The 22,650-nt window shown below is 45.8% G+C and overlaps 1 protein-coding gene across 2 annotated transcripts in view; it reads right to left on the bottom strand.

Annotated features, from left to right (window-relative positions):
- The window catches only part of atp8b1 (ATPase phospholipid transporting 8B1), a 75,505-nt gene that overhangs the window by 33,892 nt on the left and 18,963 nt on the right, over positions 1 to 22,650 (bottom strand). Inside the window, exons 2-11 of one of the 2 annotated variants that reach the window (XM_036936796.1) lie at positions 20,162 to 20,316; positions 19,382 to 19,479; positions 12,344 to 12,457; positions 9,611 to 9,709; positions 7,491 to 7,552; positions 6,310 to 6,382; positions 6,121 to 6,191; positions 5,208 to 5,290; positions 2,197 to 2,355; positions 1,558 to 1,646 (exon numbers count right to left, since the gene is read on the bottom strand). In XM_036936796.1, the coding sequence (XP_036792691.1) occupies positions 1,558 to 1,646; positions 2,197 to 2,355; positions 5,208 to 5,290; positions 6,121 to 6,191; positions 6,310 to 6,382; positions 7,491 to 7,552; positions 9,611 to 9,709; positions 12,344 to 12,457; positions 19,382 to 19,479; positions 20,162 to 20,303 (990 nt within the window). In that variant the 5' untranslated portion in view covers positions 20,304 to 20,316. Of the gene's footprint in view, positions 1 to 1,557; positions 1,647 to 2,196; positions 2,356 to 5,207; positions 5,291 to 6,120; positions 6,192 to 6,309; positions 6,383 to 7,490; positions 7,553 to 9,610; positions 9,710 to 12,343; positions 12,458 to 19,381; positions 19,480 to 20,161; positions 20,331 to 22,650 lie in introns of both variants that reach the window. The other variant, XM_036936795.1, reaches the window with a different exon arrangement.

Consider the following 22,650-nt stretch of genomic DNA (forward strand, 5'->3'; position numbering starts at 1 on the left):
AAGAGGATTCCCCCCCCCCCCCTCCCCGGGAGCATGAAGAGGATTCCCCCCCCCCCCTCCCCGGGAGCATGAAGAGGATTCCCCCCCCCCCTCCCCGGGAGCATGAAGAGGATTCCCCCCCACCCTCCCCGGGAGCATGAAGAGGATTCCCCCCCACCTCCCCGGGAGCATGAAGAGGATTCCCCCCCACCTCCCCGGGAGCATGAAGAGGATTCCCCCCCACCTCCCCGGGAGCATGAAGAGGATTCCCCCCCACCTCCCCGGGAGCATGAAGAGGATTCCCCCCCACCTCCCCGGGAGCATGAAGAGGATTCCCCCCCACCTCCCCGGGAGCATGAAGAGGATTCCCCCCCACCTCCCCGGGAGCATGAAGAGGATTCCCCCCCACCTCCCCGGGAGCATGAAGAGGATTCCCCCCCACCTCCCCGGGAGCATGAAGAGGATTCCCCCCCACCTCCCCGGGAGCATGAAGAGGATTCCCCCCCACCTCCCCGGGAGCATGAAGAGGATTCCCCCCCACCTCCCCGGGAGCATGAAGAGGATTCCCCCCCACCTCCCCGGGAGCATGAAGAGGATTCCCCCCCACCTCCCCGGGAGCATGAAGAGGGTTCCCCCCCGGGAGCATGAAGAGGATCCCCCCCCGGGAGCATGAAGAGGATTCTCCCCCCCCCCCCGGGAGCATGAAGAGGATTCTCCCCCCCCCCCCCCCCCCCCCGGGAGCATGAAGAGGATTCCCCCCCCCCCGGGAGCATGAAGAGGATTCTCCCCCCCCCCCCCCGGGAGCATGAAGAGGATTCCCCCCGGGATTATGAAGAGGATTCTCCCCCCCCGCACTCCCCCCGGGAGCATGAAGAGGATCCCCCCCGGGAGCATGAAGAGGATTCTCCCCCCCCCCCCGGGAGCATGAAGAGGATTCCCCCCCCCCCCCCCCCCGGGAGCATGAAGAGGATTCTACCCCCCCGGAAGCATGAAGAGGATCCCCCCCCGGGAGCATGAAGAGGATCCCCCCCCGGGAGCATGAAGAGGATTCTCCCCCCGGAAGCATGAAGAGGATTCTCCCCCCCCGGGAGCATGAAGAGGATTCTCCCCCCCGGGAGCTTGAAGAGGAACAGATTAAAGAGGAGGAACAGGTCAGATTACAGGGGGAAAAGCAACAGCTAGCAGGGAACACAGCCGCAATTAGCATGGGACGCCTTTGCAGTCCCAGCCAAAATGGAAAACCCTGCTAGCTTTCTACTGGTAGCTACCAGCTAGAATGGTAGCTAGCTCCAGCAAACAAATTCGGACTTCTTGGTCTGGCAGGATCCCGGGACAGATAGTAGTAGTCACAGCAACTGAGGATAACCGTGTTGCGTGAGCCAAAATAAAAAAAGTATATCAACCAAACTTAGAGAGAAAACACTGGTCACAAATGTAAAATAATAAAATAAACCGAGGTTTGTTGTTCAACATTCGTCACACTCTGATGTAAATGGATTTTAAAAGAGACTCCATTTCATAAAGGGTGAAATATTTTTGCGAAGGTGTAGTGGATGACCGAAGGTAAATACCACTTACAGTGTACACCATGTAGTTCATCAATTCATCGATTTTAGTCCTCTTGAATCTGGTCTTGCCCCCATTCCTCATGATTTTAGTGTCGGCGCCTACATTAAAACACCAAACAAACAGATGAGGAAGGGTTTGCATATGAGATTAAGACAGCATATTTACATGACTACATGTCCATGTTGTTGGTAGGTCTGTATATTGATCATGAACGTGTGTGAGGTATTTACCTGAAAGGATGTCTGTGTCTGTGTCAAATCATGTGCGATTACATGCTTCGTAACCAACGTGAGTGAGTTGAGTTGAGTTGAGTGAGTGAGTGAGTGAGTGAGTGAGTGAGTGAGTGAGTGAATGAGAGAGTGGAGTGAATGAGAGAGTGGAGTGGAGTGAATGAGAGAGTGGAGTGGAGTGGAGTGAATGAGAGAGTGGAGTGGAGTGGAGTGGAGTGAATGAGAGAGTGGAGTGGAGTGGAGTGGAGTGGAGTGAGTGAGTGAGTGGAGTGAGTGAGTGAGTGAGTGGAGTGGAGTGAATGAGAGAGTGGAGTGGAGTGGAGTGGAGTGGAGTGGAGTGAATGAGAGAGTGGAGTGGAGTGGAGTGGAGTGGAGTGAGTATATCCATTGGTTCTGAAAGGTTATGCAAGGTATTTACCTGCGAAGATGACCAGTCCGTGACACTCGTCAGTGTTTCTGATCCTACATCCTCTCAGCATCATATTGTCCAGATCCAGAGGGAAGCGGTCTTTCCTCCAACGCATGGTCCCCGTGAACTTATCCAGACGATTGTTAGGCTCCTCACACACTATCATGGCTGTATGAGGAAACAGTGACACACCATCATGGCTGAATGAGGAAACAAGGGAACAGTGACACACCATCATGGCTGAATGAGGAAACAAGGGAACAGTGACACACACTATCACGGCTGTATGAGGAAACAGTGACACACTATCACGGCTGAATGAGGAAACAGTGACACACACTATCACGGCTGTATGAGGAAACAGTGACACACTATCACGGCTGAATGAGGAAACAGTCACACACCATCACGGCTGAATGAGGAAACAGTGACACACACTATCACGGCTGTATGAGGAAACAAGGGAACAGTGACACACTATCACGGCTGTATGAGGAAACAGTGACACACCATCACGGCTGAATGAGGAAACAGTCACACACCATCACGGCTGAATGAGGAAACAGTGACACACACTATCACGGCTGTATGAGGAAACAAGGGAACAGTGACACACTATCACGGCTGTATGAGGAAACGAGGGAACAGTGACCACACACTATCACGGCTGTATGAGGAAACAAGGGAACAGTGACCACACCATCACGGCTGTATGAGGAAACAGTGACACACACTATCACGGCTGTATGAGGAAACAAGGGAACAGTGACCACACCATCACGGCTGTATGAGGAAACAAGGGAACAGTGACAACACACTATCACGGCTGTATGAGGAAACAAGGGAACAGTGACCACACACTATCACGGCTGTATGAGGAAACGAGGGAACAGTGACCACACACCATCACGGCTGTATGAGGAAACAAGGGAACAGTGACCACACACCATCACGGCTGTATGAGGAAACAAGGGTACAGTGACAACACACTATCACGGCTGTATGAGGAAACAAGGGAACAGTGACACACCATCACGGCTGTATGAGGAAACGAGGGAACAGTGACACACTATCACGGCTGTATGAGGAAACAAGGGAACAGTGACACACTATCACGGCTGTATGAGGAAACAAGGGAACAGTGACCACACACTATCACGGCTGTATGAGGAAACGAGGGAACAGTGACACACTATCACGGCTGTATGAGGAAACGAGGGAACAGTGACCACACACTATCACGGCTGTATGAGGAAACAGTGACACACTATCACGGCTGTATGAGGAAACGAGGGAACAGTGACACACTATCACGGCTGTATGAGGAAACAAGGGAACAGTGACCACACACTATAACGGCTGTATGAGGAAACGAGGGAACAGTGACACACTATCACGGCTGTATGAGGAAACGAGGGAACAGTGACACACTATCACGGCTGTATGAGGAAACGAGGGAACAGTGACACACTATAACGGCTGTATGAGGAAACGAGGGAACAGTGACACACTATAACGGCTGTATGAGGAAACGAGGGAACAGTGACACACTATTACGGCTGTATGAGGAAACAAGGGAACAGTGACACACTATCACGGCTGTATGAGGAAACAAGGGAACAGTGACACACTATCACGGCTGTATGAGGAAACGAGGGAACAGTGACACACTATCATGGCTGTATGAGGAAACGAGGGAACAGTGACCACACACTATCACGGCTGTATGAGGAAACGAGGAAACAGTGACACACTATCACGGCTGTATGAGGAAACAAGGGAACAGTGACACACTATCACGGCTGTATGAGGAAACAAGGGAACAGTGACACACTATCACGGCTGTATGAGGAAACAGTGACACACTATCACGGCTGTATGAGGAAACGAGGGAACAGTGACACACTATCACGGCTGTATGAGGAAACAAGGGAACAGTGACACACTATCACGGCTGTATGAGGAAACAAGGGAACAGTGACCACACACTATCACGGCTGTATGAGGAAACGAGGGAACAGTGACACACTATCACGGCTGTATGAGGAAACGAGGGAACAGTGACCACACACTATCACGGCTGTATGAGGAAACAGTGACACACTATCACGGCTGTATGAGGAAACGAGGGAACAGTGACACACTATCACGGCTGTATGAGGAAACAAGGGAACAGTGACCACACACTATAACGGCTGTATGAGGAAACGAGGGAACAGTGACACACTATCACGGCTGTATGAGGAAACGAGGGAACAGTGACACACTATCACGGCTGTATGAGGAAACGAGGGAACAGTGACACACTATAACGGCTGTATGAGGAAACGAGGGAACAGTGACACACTATAACGGCTGTATGAGGAAACGAGGGAACAGTGACACACTATTACGGCTGTATGAGGAAACAAGGGAACAGTGACACACTATCACGGCTGTATGAGGAAACAAGGGAACAGTGACACACTATCACGGCTGTATGAGGAAACGAGGGAACAGTGACACACTATCATGGCTGTATGAGGAAACGAGGGAACAGTGACCACACACTATCACGGCTGTATGAGGAAACGAGGAAACAGTGACACACTATCACGGCTGTATGAGGAAACAAGGGAACAGTGACACACTATCACGGCTGTATGAGGAAACAAGGGAACAGTGACACACTATCACGGCTGTATGAGGAAACAGTGACACACTATCACGGCTGTATGAGGAAACGAGGGAACAGTGACACACTATCATGGCTGTATGAGGAAACAGTGACACACTATCACGGCTGTATGAGGAAACGAGGGAACAGTGACACACCATCACGGCTGTATGAGGATTCTCTCTCCCACTCCCTCTCCAAAATACACACATTTTATACAACATTTTGATCCTTTGCAGATGCTCTTCTCCATAGCGATGTACAGTTAGTGCATGCCTCTTAAACCCACCACACATATCGAAATAAATATACAGTATGTAACGTCCCTCGGTTAGTTAAGACGGACAGCACAGCAGTATGTTACCGTCAAACTGTGCCAGCTGGTCCTCCTCCTGCAGTCTCTCGTCTGTCACTTTCGGACCCATTTTAAACTTCAGGTTGGTTTCCCTGCAAAACAATCAAATGTACATTGACATTTCAGTAGACTCATTTCGGGACAAATTCAGTATATATATATATATATATATATATATTTTTTTTAAAAGGAAACCTCTGTACATTTTACACAAGAACAATAACCTGAAAATTTGATTGAATTAACTGAACCATGCTGGGCTTCTGATAGTATTGTTTGACTAATGAGTTTTCAATCGAATCTCCAGGTTGAAGGAGACTATGTGATTATAACAAGTCTCAGCAAACCCTTTTGGTCTCACTTCGCCTCTAAAATGTTTTACGTTTACACAAAAGCACGTTCTGTCAATGTCATTTTATCATGTTATCAAAGGGGACGTTCTTTTAAATTAAATCACACATAAAAAAAGGTTTAAGACACATGGTACGCATCCCAAATGGCACCCTATTCTCTATACAGGATAGTGCACTAAGTTTGACCACGGCCCATAGGGCTCTGGTCTAAAGTAGTGCACTATATAGGGAATAGGGTTCTATAAGGCTCTGGTCTAAAGTAGTGCACTATATAGGGAATAGGGTTCTATAAGGCTCTGGTCTAAAGTAGTGCACTATATAGGGAATAGGGTTCCATAGGGCTCTGGTCTAAAGTAGTGCACTATATAGGGAATAGTGTTCTATAGGGCTCTGGTCTAAAGTAGTGCACTATATAGGGAATAGGGTTCTATAGGGCTCTGGTCTAAAGTAGTGCACTATATAGGGAATAGGGTTCTATAGGGCTCTGGTCTAAAGTAGTGCGCTATATAGGGAATAGGGAGCCATTTGGGACAAGCCCATAATTGAACGTCCATTGGAGAACATCTTACCCATCGAGCTCGGCGGTTTCAACATAACAAAGACTGATGGGGTTTGAACTGGACAACAACAGAATGTCGGCCTAAATGAAGAAAAAAAAAAAATGGGGAAAAAAATAAAATACCCAAATCAAAATATTGTAACTGAATTATATAATGACTAGTTGGGTTTTTAGTCAAAGAACAAATATATGACATTACCGGGATGTGATCATTTTTCTTCAAACGAACCACATCACCGACATGGATATTCATCCACTTCGACACTTGAAACCTGGTTTGGAAAAAAAAGTTTGTTTCATTCAGCTATTCAGATTCTTTGTAGGTCATGTTCAAAGCATGACATTTGTCTTGATGCATAACACATACAAATACAACAAAAACTATTCAAGATATTATAAAACGGTATGCTGCTGCACCAAGGAGCTCCACACCCACAGATAGAAAATATAACAGTATTGTGTAATATACATTCATACCATACACCTAGATATACAACTGTTCTCTCTGCTACCGCATGGCAAGCGGTATCGGAGTGCCAAGTCTAGGACAAAAAGGCTTCTCAACAGTTTTTACCTCCAAGCCATAAGACTCCTGAACAAGTAATCAAATAGCTACATGGACTATTTGCATTTGTGCCCACCCACCATCCACAAACCCCTCTTTTTACACTGCTGCTACTCTCTATTCATCATATATGCATAGTCACTTTAACCATATCTACATGTACATACTACCTCAAATCAGCCTGACTAACCAGTATCTGTATGTAGCCTAGCTACTGTTAGAGCCTCTCTACTGTATATAGCCTCACTACTGTATATAGCCTCACTACTGTATATAGCCTCACTACTGTATATAGCCTCTCTACTGTTATTTTTCACTGTCTTTTTACTGTTGTTTTATTTCTTTACCTACCTCTTGTTCACCTAATACCCTTTTTGCACTATTGGTTAGAGCCTGTAAGTTAGCATTTCACTGATTTGATTTAAAATCGGTCCCATTATGGAGTCTGTGAAAGAACGGGCAGATGGACATCTCCATTTTGAAGTAGTCCATTTTCCTTCTTCTTCTTCTACTACAACTTGTATGAGTTGGTAAACATACTGAACCAGTACTGCCACCTGAGTGTGTTGTTTGAACAGGTGTAAATCCAAGGCTGGCGATTTACTGCCATCCGCAGTTATGGAATGTTTGCTCACAATTCATTGGCTGATCCCTCCTAATGACCTGGATGGAACTTTGTGATCCTTCCTTTAAAAACACTTCAAGTCCCGCCCAGTTGACTACTTTAAAATGGTGTAAACCTTCAATGGAGCTGCCCCCATCGATTAAAACTAGTTATAGCGACGGAGTGATTCTCTGTGGTTCCTAGTCATTACCTGCCGTCCAGGAGAACTTCACACTTCCGATTATTGATCTCGTTGTCCATCCTGTGGCGGGCCTGTTAGAAAGGGAAAACACCAGGCAGGGGTTCAGCACTAAGATTAAAAATGGACCACAATGTTCTCTTCATTAAATGGAGTGCGCTGCATATGCCATCAATGAAAAGGAGGCCTCTTTCTTGGTGCGTCTCTCATCTGTAGGAACGACATGGTTGGATGAACAGAGTCTGTAGGAACGACATGGTTGGATGAACAGAGTCTGTAGGAACGACATGGTTGGATGAACAGAGTCTGTAGGAACGACATGGTTGGATGAAGTTAACAGAGTCTGTAGGAACGACATGGTTGGATGAACAGAGTCTGTAGGAACGACATGGTTGGATGAACAGAGTCTGTAGGAACGACATGGTTGGATGAAGTTAACAGAGTCTGTAGGAACGACATGGTTGGATGAACAGAGTCTGTAGGAACGACATGGTTGGATGAACAGAGTCTGTAGGAACGACATGGTTGGATGAACAGAGTCTGTAGGAACGACATGGTTGGATGAACAGAGTCTGTAGGAACGACATGGTTGGATGAACAGAGTCTGTAGGAACGACATGGTTGGATGAAGTTAACAGAGTCTGTAGGAACAACATGGTTGGATGAAGTTAACAGAGTCTGTAGGAACGACATGGTTGGATGAACAGAGTCTGTAGGAACGACATGGTTGGATGAAGTTAACAGAGTCTGTAGGAATGACATGGTTGGATGAACAGAGTCTGTAGGAACGACATGGTTGGATGAACAGAGTCTGTAGGAACGACATGGTTGGATGAAGTTAACAGAGTCTGTAGGAATGACATGGTTGGATGAACAGAGTCTGTAGGAATGACATGGTTGGATGAACAGAGTCTGTAGGAATGACATGGTTGGATGAAGTTAACAGAGTCTGTAGGAACGACATGGTTGGATGAACAGAGTCTGTAGGAACGACATGGTTGGATGAAGTTAACAGAGTCTGTAGGAATGACATGGTTGGATGAACAGAGTCTGTAGGAACGACATGGTTGGATGAAGTTAACAGAGTCTGTAGGAATGACATGGTTGGATGAAGTTAACAGAGTCTGTAGGAATGACATGGTTGGATGAACAGAGTCTGTAGGAATGACATGGTTGGATGAACAGAGTCTGTAGGAACGACATGGTTGGATGAACAGAGTCTGTAGGAATGACATGGTTGGATGAAGTTAACAGAGTCTGTAGGAATGACATGGTTGGATGAACAGAGTCTGTAGGAACAACATGGTTGGATGAACAGAGTCTGTAGGAACGACATGGTTGGATGAACAGAGTCTGTAGGAATGACATGGTTGGATGAAGTTAACAGAGTCTGTAGGAATGACATGGTTGGATGAACAGAGTCTGTAGGAATGACATGGTTGGATGAACAGAGTCTGTAGGAACGACATGGTTGGATGAACAGAGTCTGTAGGAACGACATGGTTGGATGAACAGAGTCTGTAGGAACGACATGGTTGGATGAAGTTAACAGAGTCTGTAGGAACAACATGGTTGGATGAAGTTAACAGAGTCTGTAGGAACAACATGGTTGGATGAACAGAGTCTGTAGGAACGACATGGTTGGATGAACAGAGTCTGTAGGAACGACATGGTTGGATGAACAGAGTCTGTAGGAATGACATGGTTGGATGAACAGAGTCTGTAGGAACGACATGGTTGGATGAACAGAGTCTGTAGGAACGACATGGTTGGATGAAGTTAACAGAGTCTGTAGGAACAACATGGTTGGATGAAGTTAACAGAGTCTGTAGGAACAACATGGTTGGATGAACAGAGTCTGTAGGAACGACATGGTTGGATGAACAGAGTCTGTAGGAACGACATGGTTGGATGAACAGAGTCTGTAGGAACGACATGGTTGGATGAAGTTAACAGAGTCTGTAGAAACGACATGGTTGGATGAAGTTCCTCCCCCTTTTTGTATACTTGCAGAGAACTTCTCGCCAATGCTTTTACATCAATCTTGTGTTTTTTTTAATCCATGATGGGGAGTGTTAACAAGGGTGGAGAATTGAGATGCAGCCTGCGAGGAGGAGGTCGGAGTCACTCACCAGATCGTCCACCAGGTCTTTGATGGCTGTGATTCCCAGCACCAGAACTAAAGGCACTAAGGTGGTGTACCAAGGCAACGTGGTGATCTCAGGAATAATCTGGCGAATAAATACATGTGCATTAATATCACAATCTATTCCTTTATCCGACACGTTAGAACATGTAAAGGCAGTGTGTTGACTGCAGGAATAATCTGATTATAATGCTTCATATTTTATTGATCTGCGGTTTCTGTTGACCAACAGTGCTTCATCCCTGCTCAGGCCAGGGTCCTGTATAACACCACTACATTACTACTCAGACCAGGGTCCTGTATAACACGACATTACTACTCAGACCAGGGTCCTGTATTATAAACTGGGTGGTTCGAGCCCTGAATGCTGATTTGCTGACAGCCGTGGTATATCAGACCGTACACCATGGGTATGACAAAAACATGTCTTTGTACTGCTCTAATTAAGTTGGTAACCAGTTTATAATAGCAATAAGACACCTCAGGGGTTTGAGTTGTGTCGTGCCTAAGAACAGCCCTTAGCCGTGGTATATTGGCCATATACCACACCCCCTCGTGCCTTATTGCTTAAAAAGAACACTTCATCACCGCTCAGGCCACGGTCATGTACGTTGAACACGATAAATTATATTACAGGGTCAGTACCGGTACCATATTTACAAAGTGCAGGGATAGTGGAGCGATAGAAGTAGATATGGATAGGGGTAAGCTTCTCTTCCCCAGTGATGTACCGGGCTGTCAGCACATCCAATCCCCTGGGTCGGTGGCTAACTAAACAGAGAACATCCCTGGGCATCCCTACTGGCAAGTCACTAAATACACATGTGTTGTTTGTAAATTATGTCTGAGTGTTGGAGGGTACCCCTGTCTGTCTGTTAATAAAAAAATTAAATGGTGCCGTCTGGTTTGTTTAATAAGGAATGTGATATGATTACTTTTTATACTTAAGTATATTTTAGCAATTACATTTACATTTGATACTTAAGTATATTTAAGTATAAGTATATTTAAGTATATTTAAAACCAAATACTTTTAGACTTTTACTCAAGTAGTATTTTACTGGCTCACTTTTACTTGAGTCATTTTCTATTAAGGTATCTATGACAATTGGGGGCCTCCCGAGTGGCGCAGTGGTCTAAGGCACTGCAACGCAGTGGTAGAGTCGTCACTACAGACACGGGTCGAACCCGGGCTGTGTCGCCGCCAGCCGCGACCGGGAGACGCATGAGGCGGTGCAGAATTGGCCCAGCGTCGTCCGGGTCAGGGGAGAGTTTGGCCGGCCGGGATTGTCCTTGTACAATTGCACTCTAGCGACTTTTTTTTATTTATTTTTTTACCTTTATTTAACTAGGCAAGTCAGTTAAGAACAAATTCTTATTTTCAATGGCGGTCTAGGAACAGTGGGTTAACTGCCTGTTCGGGGGCAGAACAACAGATTTGTACCTTGTCAGCTCGGGATACGAACTTGCAACCTTTCGGTTACTAGTCCAATGCTCTAACCACTAGGCTACCCTGCCACCCCGCCGTCCTTATTGCATGCACGCTGATTTCAGTCGCCATCTGTACAGTGTTTCCGTGTTAAGCAGCATGTTAAGAAGCAGTACAGCTTGGTGGGTTCGTGCTTCGGAGAAGCATCCATCCGGTTGCCTAGTTACTTTATCTTTACCTACATCTACCTCAATTACCTGGTACCCTACAACGACTCAGTACTGGTACTCCCTGAAAAAGCCATGTTATTACCTGGTACTTCCTGTATATAGCCATGTTATTACCTGGTACTCCCTGAAAAAGCCATGTTATTACCTGGTACTTCCTGTATATAGCCATGTTATTACCTGGTACTTCCTGTATACAGCCATGTTATTACCTGGTACTCCCTGAAAAAGCCATGTTATTACCTGGTACTTCCTGTATATATCCATGTTACTACCTGGTACTCCCTGTATACAGCCATGTTACTACCTGGTACTTCCTGTATATAGCCATGTTACTACCTGGTACTCCCTGTATACAGCCATGTTACTACCTGGTACTTGTGTATAGCCATGTTATTACCTGGTACTCCCTGTATATAGCCATGTTATTAACTGGTACTTCTTGTATATAGCCATGTTATTAACTGGTACTTCTTGTATATAGCCATGTTATTACCTGGTACTTCCTGTATATAGCCATGTTATTACCTGGTACTTCCTGTATATAGCCATGTTATTAACTGGTACTTCCTGTATATAGCCATGTTATTCCCTGGTACTCCCTGTATATAGCCATGTTATTACCTCCCTGTATATAGCCATGTTATTACCTGGTACTCCCTGTATATAGCCATGTTATTACCTGGTATTATTACCTGGTACTTCCCGTGTAAAGCCATGTTATTACCTGGTACTTCCTGTATATATCCATGTTATTGTTATTCACTGTGTATTTATTCCTCGTGTCACTATTTCTATTGATTTATTATTTAAAGTCTTATCTTTAACTCTGCATTGTTGAAAAAGGACCCATAAGTAAGCATTTCACCCGTTAGTCGACACCTGTTCTTTACGAAACCACTGACAATAGTATTGATTTGATTCCTTCCGTACTGTAGCAGAAACTGGGATGTCTGACAGAACACTGCTACAAGTGGAACCTCACCGTCTAGCACTTGAAGATTCTTAGAATCCGTTAGTATTGAAAGTTGGATGGAACACAAGCTGTCTTCAGCAGACTTACCTGTAAGATGAGCAGGGCCAGGAAGTAAAGGTTAGCAGCTCGTTTGAACTGCTCGAACAAATTCAGTGGGATGAACGTCAAGGCGTTATATTTGTAGGTCTTGATTCCATTCCCCTAGGGCACAAAAAAAAAAAAAAAAAACAGTACATTTGGTAAGACGGTGAACTGAAGAAATAAGGACAGGTATATAAACATGGTTAAAATCACACAGGGAGAAATCCTCCACTTTAATGTCCATACAGAGATGTGAGGCTCCTATAAATACAAAACACTGTTTTTAACAAAGGTTTCTGGGAAGACACAACTGGGCTTTTACGGATACAGAGTGGTTTAGAGTATTATGGCCATTAACAGTAGGGAGACTTTAGGGAAGAACTACTTCCTCAGAAGGTCCTTTGGTTCCTAGTTGAGTGTGAACACATTGCCCGTGTGCGGGATATTCTCTCATTTGGGTCTAGGGTGGAACAGTTCTCTCTCTCTCTCCCTCTGTGTCACACGAGGTGGAACTTTGTGCTAATTTTCATAAACAACAAACAGCAGCCACAATCCTGAGGGGTGGGGGTGGGGATTAGACAAAAAACCCTATCTGTTTCACCCCAGTCCCAAATGACAACCTTCAGTTGGAGTAGGACTTTTACATACACCTCAGCCAAATACATTTCAACTCAGTTTTTCACAATTCCTGACATTTAATCCTAGTAAAAATTCCCTGTCTTTGGTCAGTTAGGATCACCACTTTATTTTCAGAATGTGAAATGTCAGAATAATAGTAGAGAGAATGATTTATTTCAGCTTTGAGTGGGTCAGACGTTTACATACACTCAATTAGTATTTGGTAGCATTGCCTTTAAATTGTTTAACTTGGGTCAAATGTTTCGGGTAGCCTTCCACAAGCTTCCCACAATAAGTTGGGTGAATTTTGGCCCATTCCTCCTGACAGAGCTGGTGTATCCGAGTCAGGCCTCCTTGCTCACACACGCTTTCTCAGTTCTGCCCACAAATTTTCTATAGGATTGAGGTCAGGGCTTTGTGATGGCCACTCCAATACCTTGACTTTGTTGTCCTTAAGCCATCATACTTTTGTACCTGTTTCCTCCAACATCTTCACAAGGTCCTTTGCTGTTGTTCTGGGATTGATTTGCACTTCTCGCACCAAAGTATGTTCATCTCTAGGAGACAGAACGCGTCTCCTTCCTGAGCGGTATGACGGCTGCGTGGTCCCATGGTGTTTATAATTGCTCACTATTGTTTGTACAGATGAACGTGGTTCCCGCAGGCGTTTGGAAATTGCTCCCAAGGATGAACCAGACTTGTGGAGGTCTACATTTTTTGGCTGATTTCTTTTGATTTTCCCATGATGTCAAGTAAAGAGGCACTGGGTTTGAAGGTAGGCCTTGAAATACATCCACAGGTACACCTCCAATTGACTCAAATTATGTTTATTAGCCTATCAGAAGCTTCTAAGGCCATTACATCATTTTCTGGAATTTTCCAAGCTGTTTAAAAGGCACAGTCAACTTAGCGTATGTAAACTTCTGACCCACTGGAATTGTGATACAGTGAATTATAAGTGAAATAATCTGTCTGTAAACAATTGTTGGAAAAATGACTTGTATCATGCACAAAGTATATGTCCTAACCGACTTGTCAAAAAATTTGTAGAGTGGTTGAAAAACTAGTTTGAATGACTCCAACCTAAGTGGATGTAAACTTCTGACTTCAACTGTATGTCCTATAAAGGGGTCTACATTGGACCAGAACTCAAAAGTAGTGCAGGTATACAGGGAGAGTACCATTTGGGATGCAGAATACGTCTAGGACACCCAAAGGACAAGACATGGCTACCCAGACTATTTGCATTGCCCCCCCCCCCCCCCCCCCCTCTTCTACACTGATGCTACTCTCTGTTATTATCGACGCATAGTCACTTAAATAACTGTACATAGGCATGCACGAAAGCACTAGGCATGCACGAGAGCACTAGGCATGCACGAGAGCACCAGCTGTTCCGGATGGATATGTGGTAACGCGCTCAGTAGCCGATGTGAAGATAACCCTATAGTGGTGTGGGGGCTGTGCTTTGGCGAAGTGGGTGGGGTTATATCCTGCCTGTTTGGCCCTGTCCGGGGGTATCATCGGATGGGGCCTCAGTGTTTGACCCCTCCTGTCTCAGCCTCCAGTATTTTTGCTGCAGTAGTTTATGTGTCGGGGGGCTAGGGTCAGTTTGTTATATCTGGAGTATTTCTCCTGTCTTATCAGGTGTCCTGTGTGAATTTAAGTATGCTCTCTAATTCTCTCTTTCTTTCTTCTTCTCTCAGAGGACCTGAGCCCAAGGACCATACCTCAGGACTACCTGGCATGAGGACTCCTTGCTGTCCCCAGTCCACCTGGCTGTGCTGCTGCTCCAGTTTCAACTGTTCTGCCTGCGGCTATGGAACCCTGACCTGTTCACCGGACGTGTTTTCAACTCTCTAGAGACAGCAGGAGAGGTAGAGATACTCTCAATGATCGGCTAAGAAAAGCCAACTGACATTTACTCCTGAGGTGCTGACTTGTTGCACCCTCGACAACTACTGTGATTATTATTATTTGACCCTGCTGGTCATTTATGAACATTTGAACATCTTGGCCATGTTCTGTTTTAAACTCCACCCGGCACAGCCAGAAGAGGACTGGCCACCCCTCATAGCCAGGTTTCTTCCTAGGTTCTGGTCTTTCTAGGGAGTTTTTCCTAGCCACCGTGCTTCTACACCTGCATTGCTTGCTGTTTTAGGCTTTTAGGTTTCTGTACAGCACTTTGATATATCAGCTGATGTATATAAATACATTTAATTTGATCAAAACCTTTAAAAACAGGTTAACATTCACAAAGCCGCTGGGCCAGACGGATTACCAGGACGTGTACTCAACTGTTCCGGACACCCTAGACCCACTCCAATTCGCATACCGCCCCAACATAGACAGATGACGCAATCTCAATCGCACTCCACACTGCCCTTTCTCACCTGGACAAAAGGAACACGTATGTGATAATGCTGTTCATTGACTACAGCTCAGCATTCAACACCATAGTGCCCCACAAAGCTCATCACTAAGCTTAGGACTCTGGGACTAAACACCTCCCTCTGCAACTGGATCCTGGACTTGCTAACGAGCCTCCACATTGACTCTGTACCGTAATACCCTTTATATAGTCTCCACATTGACTCTGTACCGTAATACCCTGTATATAGCCTCCACATTGTACTGGTACCCCTGTATATAGCCTCCACATTGTACTGGTACCCCCTGTATATAGCCTCCACATTGACTCTGTACCGGTACCCCCTGTATATAGCCTCCATATTGACTCTGTACTGGTACCCCCTGTATATAGCCTCCACATTGACTCTGTACTGGTACCCCCTGTATATAGCCTCCATATTGACTCTGTACTGGTACCCCCTGTATATAGCCTCCACATTGACTCTGTACTGGTACCCCCTGTATATAGCCTCCACATTGACTCTGTACTGGTACCCCCTGTATGTAGTCTCCACATTGACTCTGTACCGTAATACCCTGTATATAGCCTCCACATTGACTCTGTACCGGTACCCCCCTGTATATAGCCTCCACATTGACTCTGTACCGGTACCCCCTGTATGTAGTCTCCACATTGACTCTGTACCGTAATACCCTGTATATAGCCTCCACATTGACTCTGTACCGGTACCCCCTGTATGTAGTCTCCACATTGACTCTGTACCGTAATACCCTGTATATAGCCTCCACATTGACTCTGTACCGTAACACCCTGTATATAGCCTCCACATTGACTCGGTACCGTAATACCCTGTATATAGCCTCCACATTGACTCGGTACCGTAACACCCTGTATATAGCCTCCACATTGACTCTGTACCGTAACACCCTGTATATAGCCTCCACATTGACTTGGTACCGTAATACCCTGTATATAGCCTCCACATTGACTCGGTACCATAATACCCTGTATATAGCCTCCACATTGACTCTGTACCGGTACCCCCTGTATATAGCCTCCACATTGACTCTGTACCGTAACACCCTGTATATAGCCTCCATATTGACTCTGTACCATAATACCCTGTATATAGCCTCCACATTGACTCTGTACCGGTACCCCCTGTATATAGCCTCCACATTGACTCTGTACCGTAATACCCTGTATATAGCCTCCACATTGACTCTGTACCGTAACACCCTGTATATAGCCTCCACATTGACTCGGTACCGTAATACCCTGTATATAGCCTCCACATTGACTCTGTACCGGTACCCCCTGTATATAGCCTCCACATTGACTCTGTACCGTAATACCCTGTATATAGCCTCCACATTGACTCTGTACCGTAACACCCTGTATATAGCCTCCACATTGACTCGGTACCGTAATACCCTGTATATAGCCTCCACATTGACTCTGTACCGTAACACCCTGTATATAGCCTCCACATTGACTCTGTACCGTAATACCCTGTATATAGCCTCCACATTGACTCTGTACCGTAACACCCTGTATATAGCCTCCACATTGACTCGGTACCGTAATACCCTGTATATAGCCTCCACATTGACTCGGTACCGTAACACCCTGTATATAGCCTCCACATTGACTCTGTACCGTAACACCCTGTATATAGCCTCCACATTGACTTGGTACCGTAATACCCTGTATATAGCCTCCACATTGACTCGGTACCATAATACCCTGTATATAGCCTCCACATTGACTCTGTACCGTAATACCCTGTATATAGCCTCCACATTGACTTGGTACCGTAATACCCTGTATATAGCCTCCACATTGACTCGGTACCATAATACCCTGTATATAGTCTCCACATTGACTCTGTACCGTAATACCCTGTATATAGCCTCCACATTGACTCTGTATCGATACCCGCCTGAATACAGGGCTCGTAAGTAAACATTTCACTGAAAAGTCTACACCTGTTGAATTCGGCGCATGTGATAAATACAATGTGATTTGATTTTACACCAGTGTAAAAGGTCAAGTGGACTTTATAAGAGTAGTCTTCAAAGGAAAAACAGCAGCAGCTAGGTGAATGGATAAGAGTGTGGTTTAGGAGTGGTGCTTTAAAAAGGTAGTGGCTTTAGCCCAGACCTCTCTGCTCTTTATTTAACCAGGGAAAGCAGCACATTTAGTTACACACAGAACACCCTACACTTGCTCCGTCCATTCCTTTAAAGAATTACTAACAGAAGGAAAGCGGGAGGTTGGTTTTTAGGCGAGTGTCTGCTGTGTACAATAAATTTCCCAGTGTCATAATCCCAATACCTTACGGCAGGCAGAGCACAACCACGGATCACAGAAAAAACAAATGAATAGCTGTAAACAAAAGCTGAGCTATTTTCAGATGTCAGAAAAGACTTAGTCATAGTTTGACATCTGTACTTTGTGCCACCAATGTGCCTGCAGTTAGGCTTGTTAGCAATCTTTTTTTTTGTTCTTTTTTTTTTTAAATAGACAACTGAATGAGATTCATATCACCTCATTTGCATAATGGTAGCCTTGATTTCAGGCTAACTCTCTGATGATCGACACTGAGGAGGAGTGTGGTAACATGAGATTATTCTAATGGTGACTAACAAGTAAATGAACACTAAAGAGAAGACATTCTATCGCCACAGATGGGGAAAAGAGAGCCAACTACAGACTAACCACAAGTCCTGTTCTGTCAGTCACTGGTAAATACACACATATATATATATATATATATTATTTTCAGCACAGAGTCGGTGTATTTTATGGAGCCGTAATAATGCAAAGTGTTCAGACCAGTCTGACAGACACATCAGCACAGGAAGGAGGAAGTAGGGACAACCAGAAAGGATCAAATAAAATACTTCCTTATTGTCCATGATGCACTGGATCTACTACTGCGTCAACGATGACAACATTGGAAAATACGTAATAGTATGCAAACGGAAAAAATCTCAACAAAGCCCCGGCCTTTTATCTCCTACCGTACTAAAATATGGGCTTGTTTAAGGGACGACACTGTGCTCCTCCTAAGCACATTACGGCGATCGGTTTCCATCGGTTTCCATCGGTTTCTACCGACCTCAGTGTTTACCCTTTATTGTCACGCTCCTGCCAGCAACTGGCATTACTCCTAAATAAAATATATATACCGGTTTCATTAGTCAATACTTTGCTTTACTCAATCTGAGGCTAGTGTTCGCTAAGGATCACGAGGCTGGCGTTCATGAGGCTGGTGTTCACTAAGGTTCACGAGGCTGGCGTTCATGAGGCAGGTGTTCACTAAGGTTTACGAGGCTGGTGTTCATGAGGCTGGTGTTCATGAGGGTTCATGAGGCTGGTGGTCATGAGGGCTCATGAGGCTGGTGTTCATGAGGGCTCATGAGGCTGGTGTTCATGAGGTCTCATGAGGCTGGTGTTCATGAGGTCTCATGAGGCTGGTGTTCACTAAGGTTCATGAGGCTGGTGTTCACTAAGGTTCACGAGGCTGGCGTTCATGAGGCTGGTGTTCATGAGGGTTCATGAGGCTGGTGTTCATGAGGGTTCATGAGGCTGGTGTTCATGAGGGTTCATGAGGCTGGTGTTCATGAGGGCTCATGAGGCTGGTGTTCATGAGGGCTCATGAGGCTGGTGTTCACTAAGGTTCATGAGGCTGGTGTTCACTAAGGTTCATGAGGCTAGTGTTCACTAAGGTTCACGAGGCTGGCGTTCATGAGGCTGGTGTTCATGAGGGTTCATGAGGCTGGTGTTCATGAGGGTTCATGAGGCTGGCGTTCATGAGGCTGGTGTTCATGAGGCTGGTGTTCATGAGGCTGGTGTTCATGAGGGCATGCAACTATAAAACGGTTTTAAACCCTTTTACAATTGGGAATCTAAAACATGTGTTTCTTATTGGACAAGTCCAGGTACATCTTTCCCGTTTCTGTCCATTGCCTTCGTGTGGTGCCTAACGAACAAGACCTAGGCTTGAACCAGCAGTTCTAGGTGGAACTGGGAGAGAGGGAACTTACTGCATATTTACTCCTCTTGAGACACAAGAAGTATTTTTTCTGAAACTCTGGCAGGTTACAGAAGGCCCTGTCGTTTGCTTTGACTCTCCAACCAGACTCTGGAAACAAAAAGGGCAGACAGTCAAGGCTCTGGAAACAAAAAGGGCAGACAGTCAAGGCTCTGGAAACAAAAAGGGCAGACAGTCAAGGCTCTGGAAACAAAAAGGGCAGACAGTCAAGGCTCTGGAAACAAAAAGGGCAGACAGTCAAGGCTCTGGAAACAAAAAGGGCAGACAGTCAAGGCTCTGGAAACAAAAAGGGCAGACAGTCAAGGCTCTGGAAACAAAAAGGGCAGACAGTCAAGACTCTGGAAACAAAAAGGGCAGACAGTCAAGGCTCTGGAAACAAAAAGGGCAGACAGTCAAGACTCTGGAAACAAAAAGGGCAGACAGTCAAGGCTCTGGAAACAAAAAGGGCAGACAGTCAAGACTCTGGAAACAAAAAGGGCAGACAGTCAAGACTCTGGAAACAAAAAGGGCAGACAGTCAAGACTCTGGAAACAAAAAGGGCAGACAGTCAAGACTCTGGAAACAAAAAGGGCAGACAGTCAAGACTCTGGAAACAAAAAGGGCAGACAGTCAAGACTCTGGAAACAAAAGGGCAGACAGAACATGGCAGCTGAATGGTGAAACTGGTACATTTCCAAATGAATCAAAAGGTGGTATTACCATTATTAAGGGTGGTTTCTCAGATGATTGTCTAATGGATGAGGTGTGTGTGTGTCTGCTCCCAGTCTCTTACCGGTGCTCTTGGCCTCTTCGACCTGTGGCCGCTCTTCGTCTGAGCCGGGGTCCAACTCATCATCCGTCTCGTCGTCACTATATGGCATGACCTCATCGTCAGGCCCAAGTGACCCCTGGGAGTCTGCTCGCTCCCGGCTCATTGTGGAGAAACGTCTGGAGGTCGCTCACTGGGGGGTGGAAAGAGAGAGGGGAGGGTGGAAAAGAGGAGAGAGAGAGAGAGAGAGAGAGAGAGAGAGAGAAAGGGGAGGGTGGAAAAGAGAAGAGAGAGAAAGGGGAGGGTGGAAAAGAGAAGAGAGAGAGAAAGGGGAGGGTGGAAAAGAGAGAGAGAGAGAGAGAGAGAGAGAAAGGGGAGGGTGGAAAAGAGGAGAGAGAGAGAGAGAGAGAGAAAGGGGAGGGTGGAAAAGAGGAGAGAGAGAGAGAGAGAGAGAAAGGGGAGGGTGGAAAAGAGGAGAGAGAGAGAGAGAGAGAGAGAGAGAGAAAGGGGAGGGTGGAAAAAAGGAGAGAGAGAGAGAGAGAGAGAGAGAGAGAGAGAAAGGGGAGAGTGGAAAAAAGGAGAGAGAGAAAGAGTTTTCACCGAGGAGTATTTTGAAATGGCCACAGATTCCTGCAAATGATTTTGCCAACTCATTCTTCCAAAGCAAAACCGGTTTCACATTCACAAAGCATGTCAGAGGACTTGAAGTGCACTAAACAGTCAAGTCCACTTAGATTTCAGTCTGACAAGGAAAGGAAACTAAAGCACTCGTGTCATTCACAATATAAAATGTTTGTGTCATACTAGATACACTAAATAGCCAATAGTATGTGGACACCCCTCCATATTAGTGGATTCGGCTATTTCAGGAGTTGACAGGAGTATAATATGGAGTACACAGCCATGCATTGGCAAACACTGGCAGTAGAATGGCCTGGACTGAAGAGCTCAGATGACTTTCAACATGGCAACACCACCATCGTAGGATGCCACCTTTCCAACAAGGCAGTTCGTCAAATTTCTGCCCTGCTTGACCTGCCCCGGTCAACAGTAAGCACTGTTGTTGTGGAGTGGAAATGTCTAGGAGCAAAAAAGGCTCAGCTGCAAAGTGGTAGGCCACACAAGATCGTAGCGTGTAAAAAAAAAAACTTCTTCATTTTACCTTTATTTAACTAGGCAAGTCAGTTAAGAACAAATTCTTATTTTCAATGACGGCCTAGTGGGTTAACTGCCTGTTCATCTAATAATCTGTCCTCAGTTACAACACTCACTACCGAGTTCCAAACTGCCTCCGTAAGCAACGTCAGCACAATAACTGTTCGCCGGGAGCTTCGTGAAATGGGTTTCCATGGCCGAGCAGACGCACACAAGCCTAAGATCACCATGCGCAATGCCAAGCGTCGGCTGGAGAGGTGGAAAACTCGTCGTCATTGAAATGGAGAAGTGAAAACGCGTTCTCTGGATTGATGAATCACGTTTCACCATCTGGCAGTCTGACTGAAAAATCTGGGTTTGGCGGATGCCAGAACGCTACCTGCACCAATGCATAATGCCAACTGTAAAGTTTGGTGGTGGAGGAATAAAGGTCTGGGGGTGAATTTGTCATGGTTCAGGGTAGTTCCCTTCATTCAATGAAAGGGAAATCTTCACGCTACGGCAAGCAATGGCATTCTAGACGATTCTGTGCTTCCAAAACTGTGTGGCAACATTTTGGGGAAGGCCCTTTCCCGTTTCAGCATGACAATGCTCCCAAACACAAAGCGACGTCCATACAGAAATGGTTTGTTGAGAGTGTTGTGGAAGAACTTGACTGGCCTGCACAGAGCCCTGAGCTCAAGCCCATCGAACACATTCGGGATAAATTGCGAGCCAGGCCTAATCGCCCATCATCAGTGCCCGACCTCACTAATGCTCGTGTCTGAATGGAAGCAAGTCCCAGCAGCAATGTTCCAACATCTAGTGGAAAGCCTTCCCAGAAGACTGGAGGCTGTTATAGCAGCAAAGGGGAGGACCAACTCCATATTAATAACCATGATTGTGGAATGAGATGTTTGACGAGCAGGTGTCCACATACTTCTGTAACGTATGTAGCGTAGAACCAAGAGCAAAAATAAAACAAAAAAAACTGAACTAAAAGAGAATAAATCTCCCCCCCCCCCCCCCCCCCCCCCCCCCCCCCCCCCCCATCTTTCAACTACATAAAACCTTAAGGCAACAGGAGGTTTAAATATAGACAAATAGCCCAGGTGAATTTCCATTCCCAGTCACTAACCATACCCGTTTTAAGAAGTTGGTGGCAATGAGGTTGATCAGCAAGGCAGCAACCGCATTCCTAAAGTTAAACCCAGACAAAGAAGTGATCTACAGACAGAAAGCATCTGCAGCAACCACATTCCTAAAGTTAAACCCAGTCAAAGAAGTGTTCTACAGACAGAAAGCATCTGCGTCTCAAACAACACACTTTGTAGATGCACTACTCTTGACCAGGGCTAGTGCTCTATATAGGGTATATG

Source organism: Oncorhynchus mykiss, chromosome 12 (genome assembly GCF_013265735.2).
Source record: "Oncorhynchus mykiss isolate Arlee chromosome 12, USDA_OmykA_1.1, whole genome shotgun sequence".
In the NCBI taxonomy this organism is placed as follows: Eukaryota; Metazoa; Chordata; class Actinopteri; order Salmoniformes; family Salmonidae; genus Oncorhynchus; species Oncorhynchus mykiss.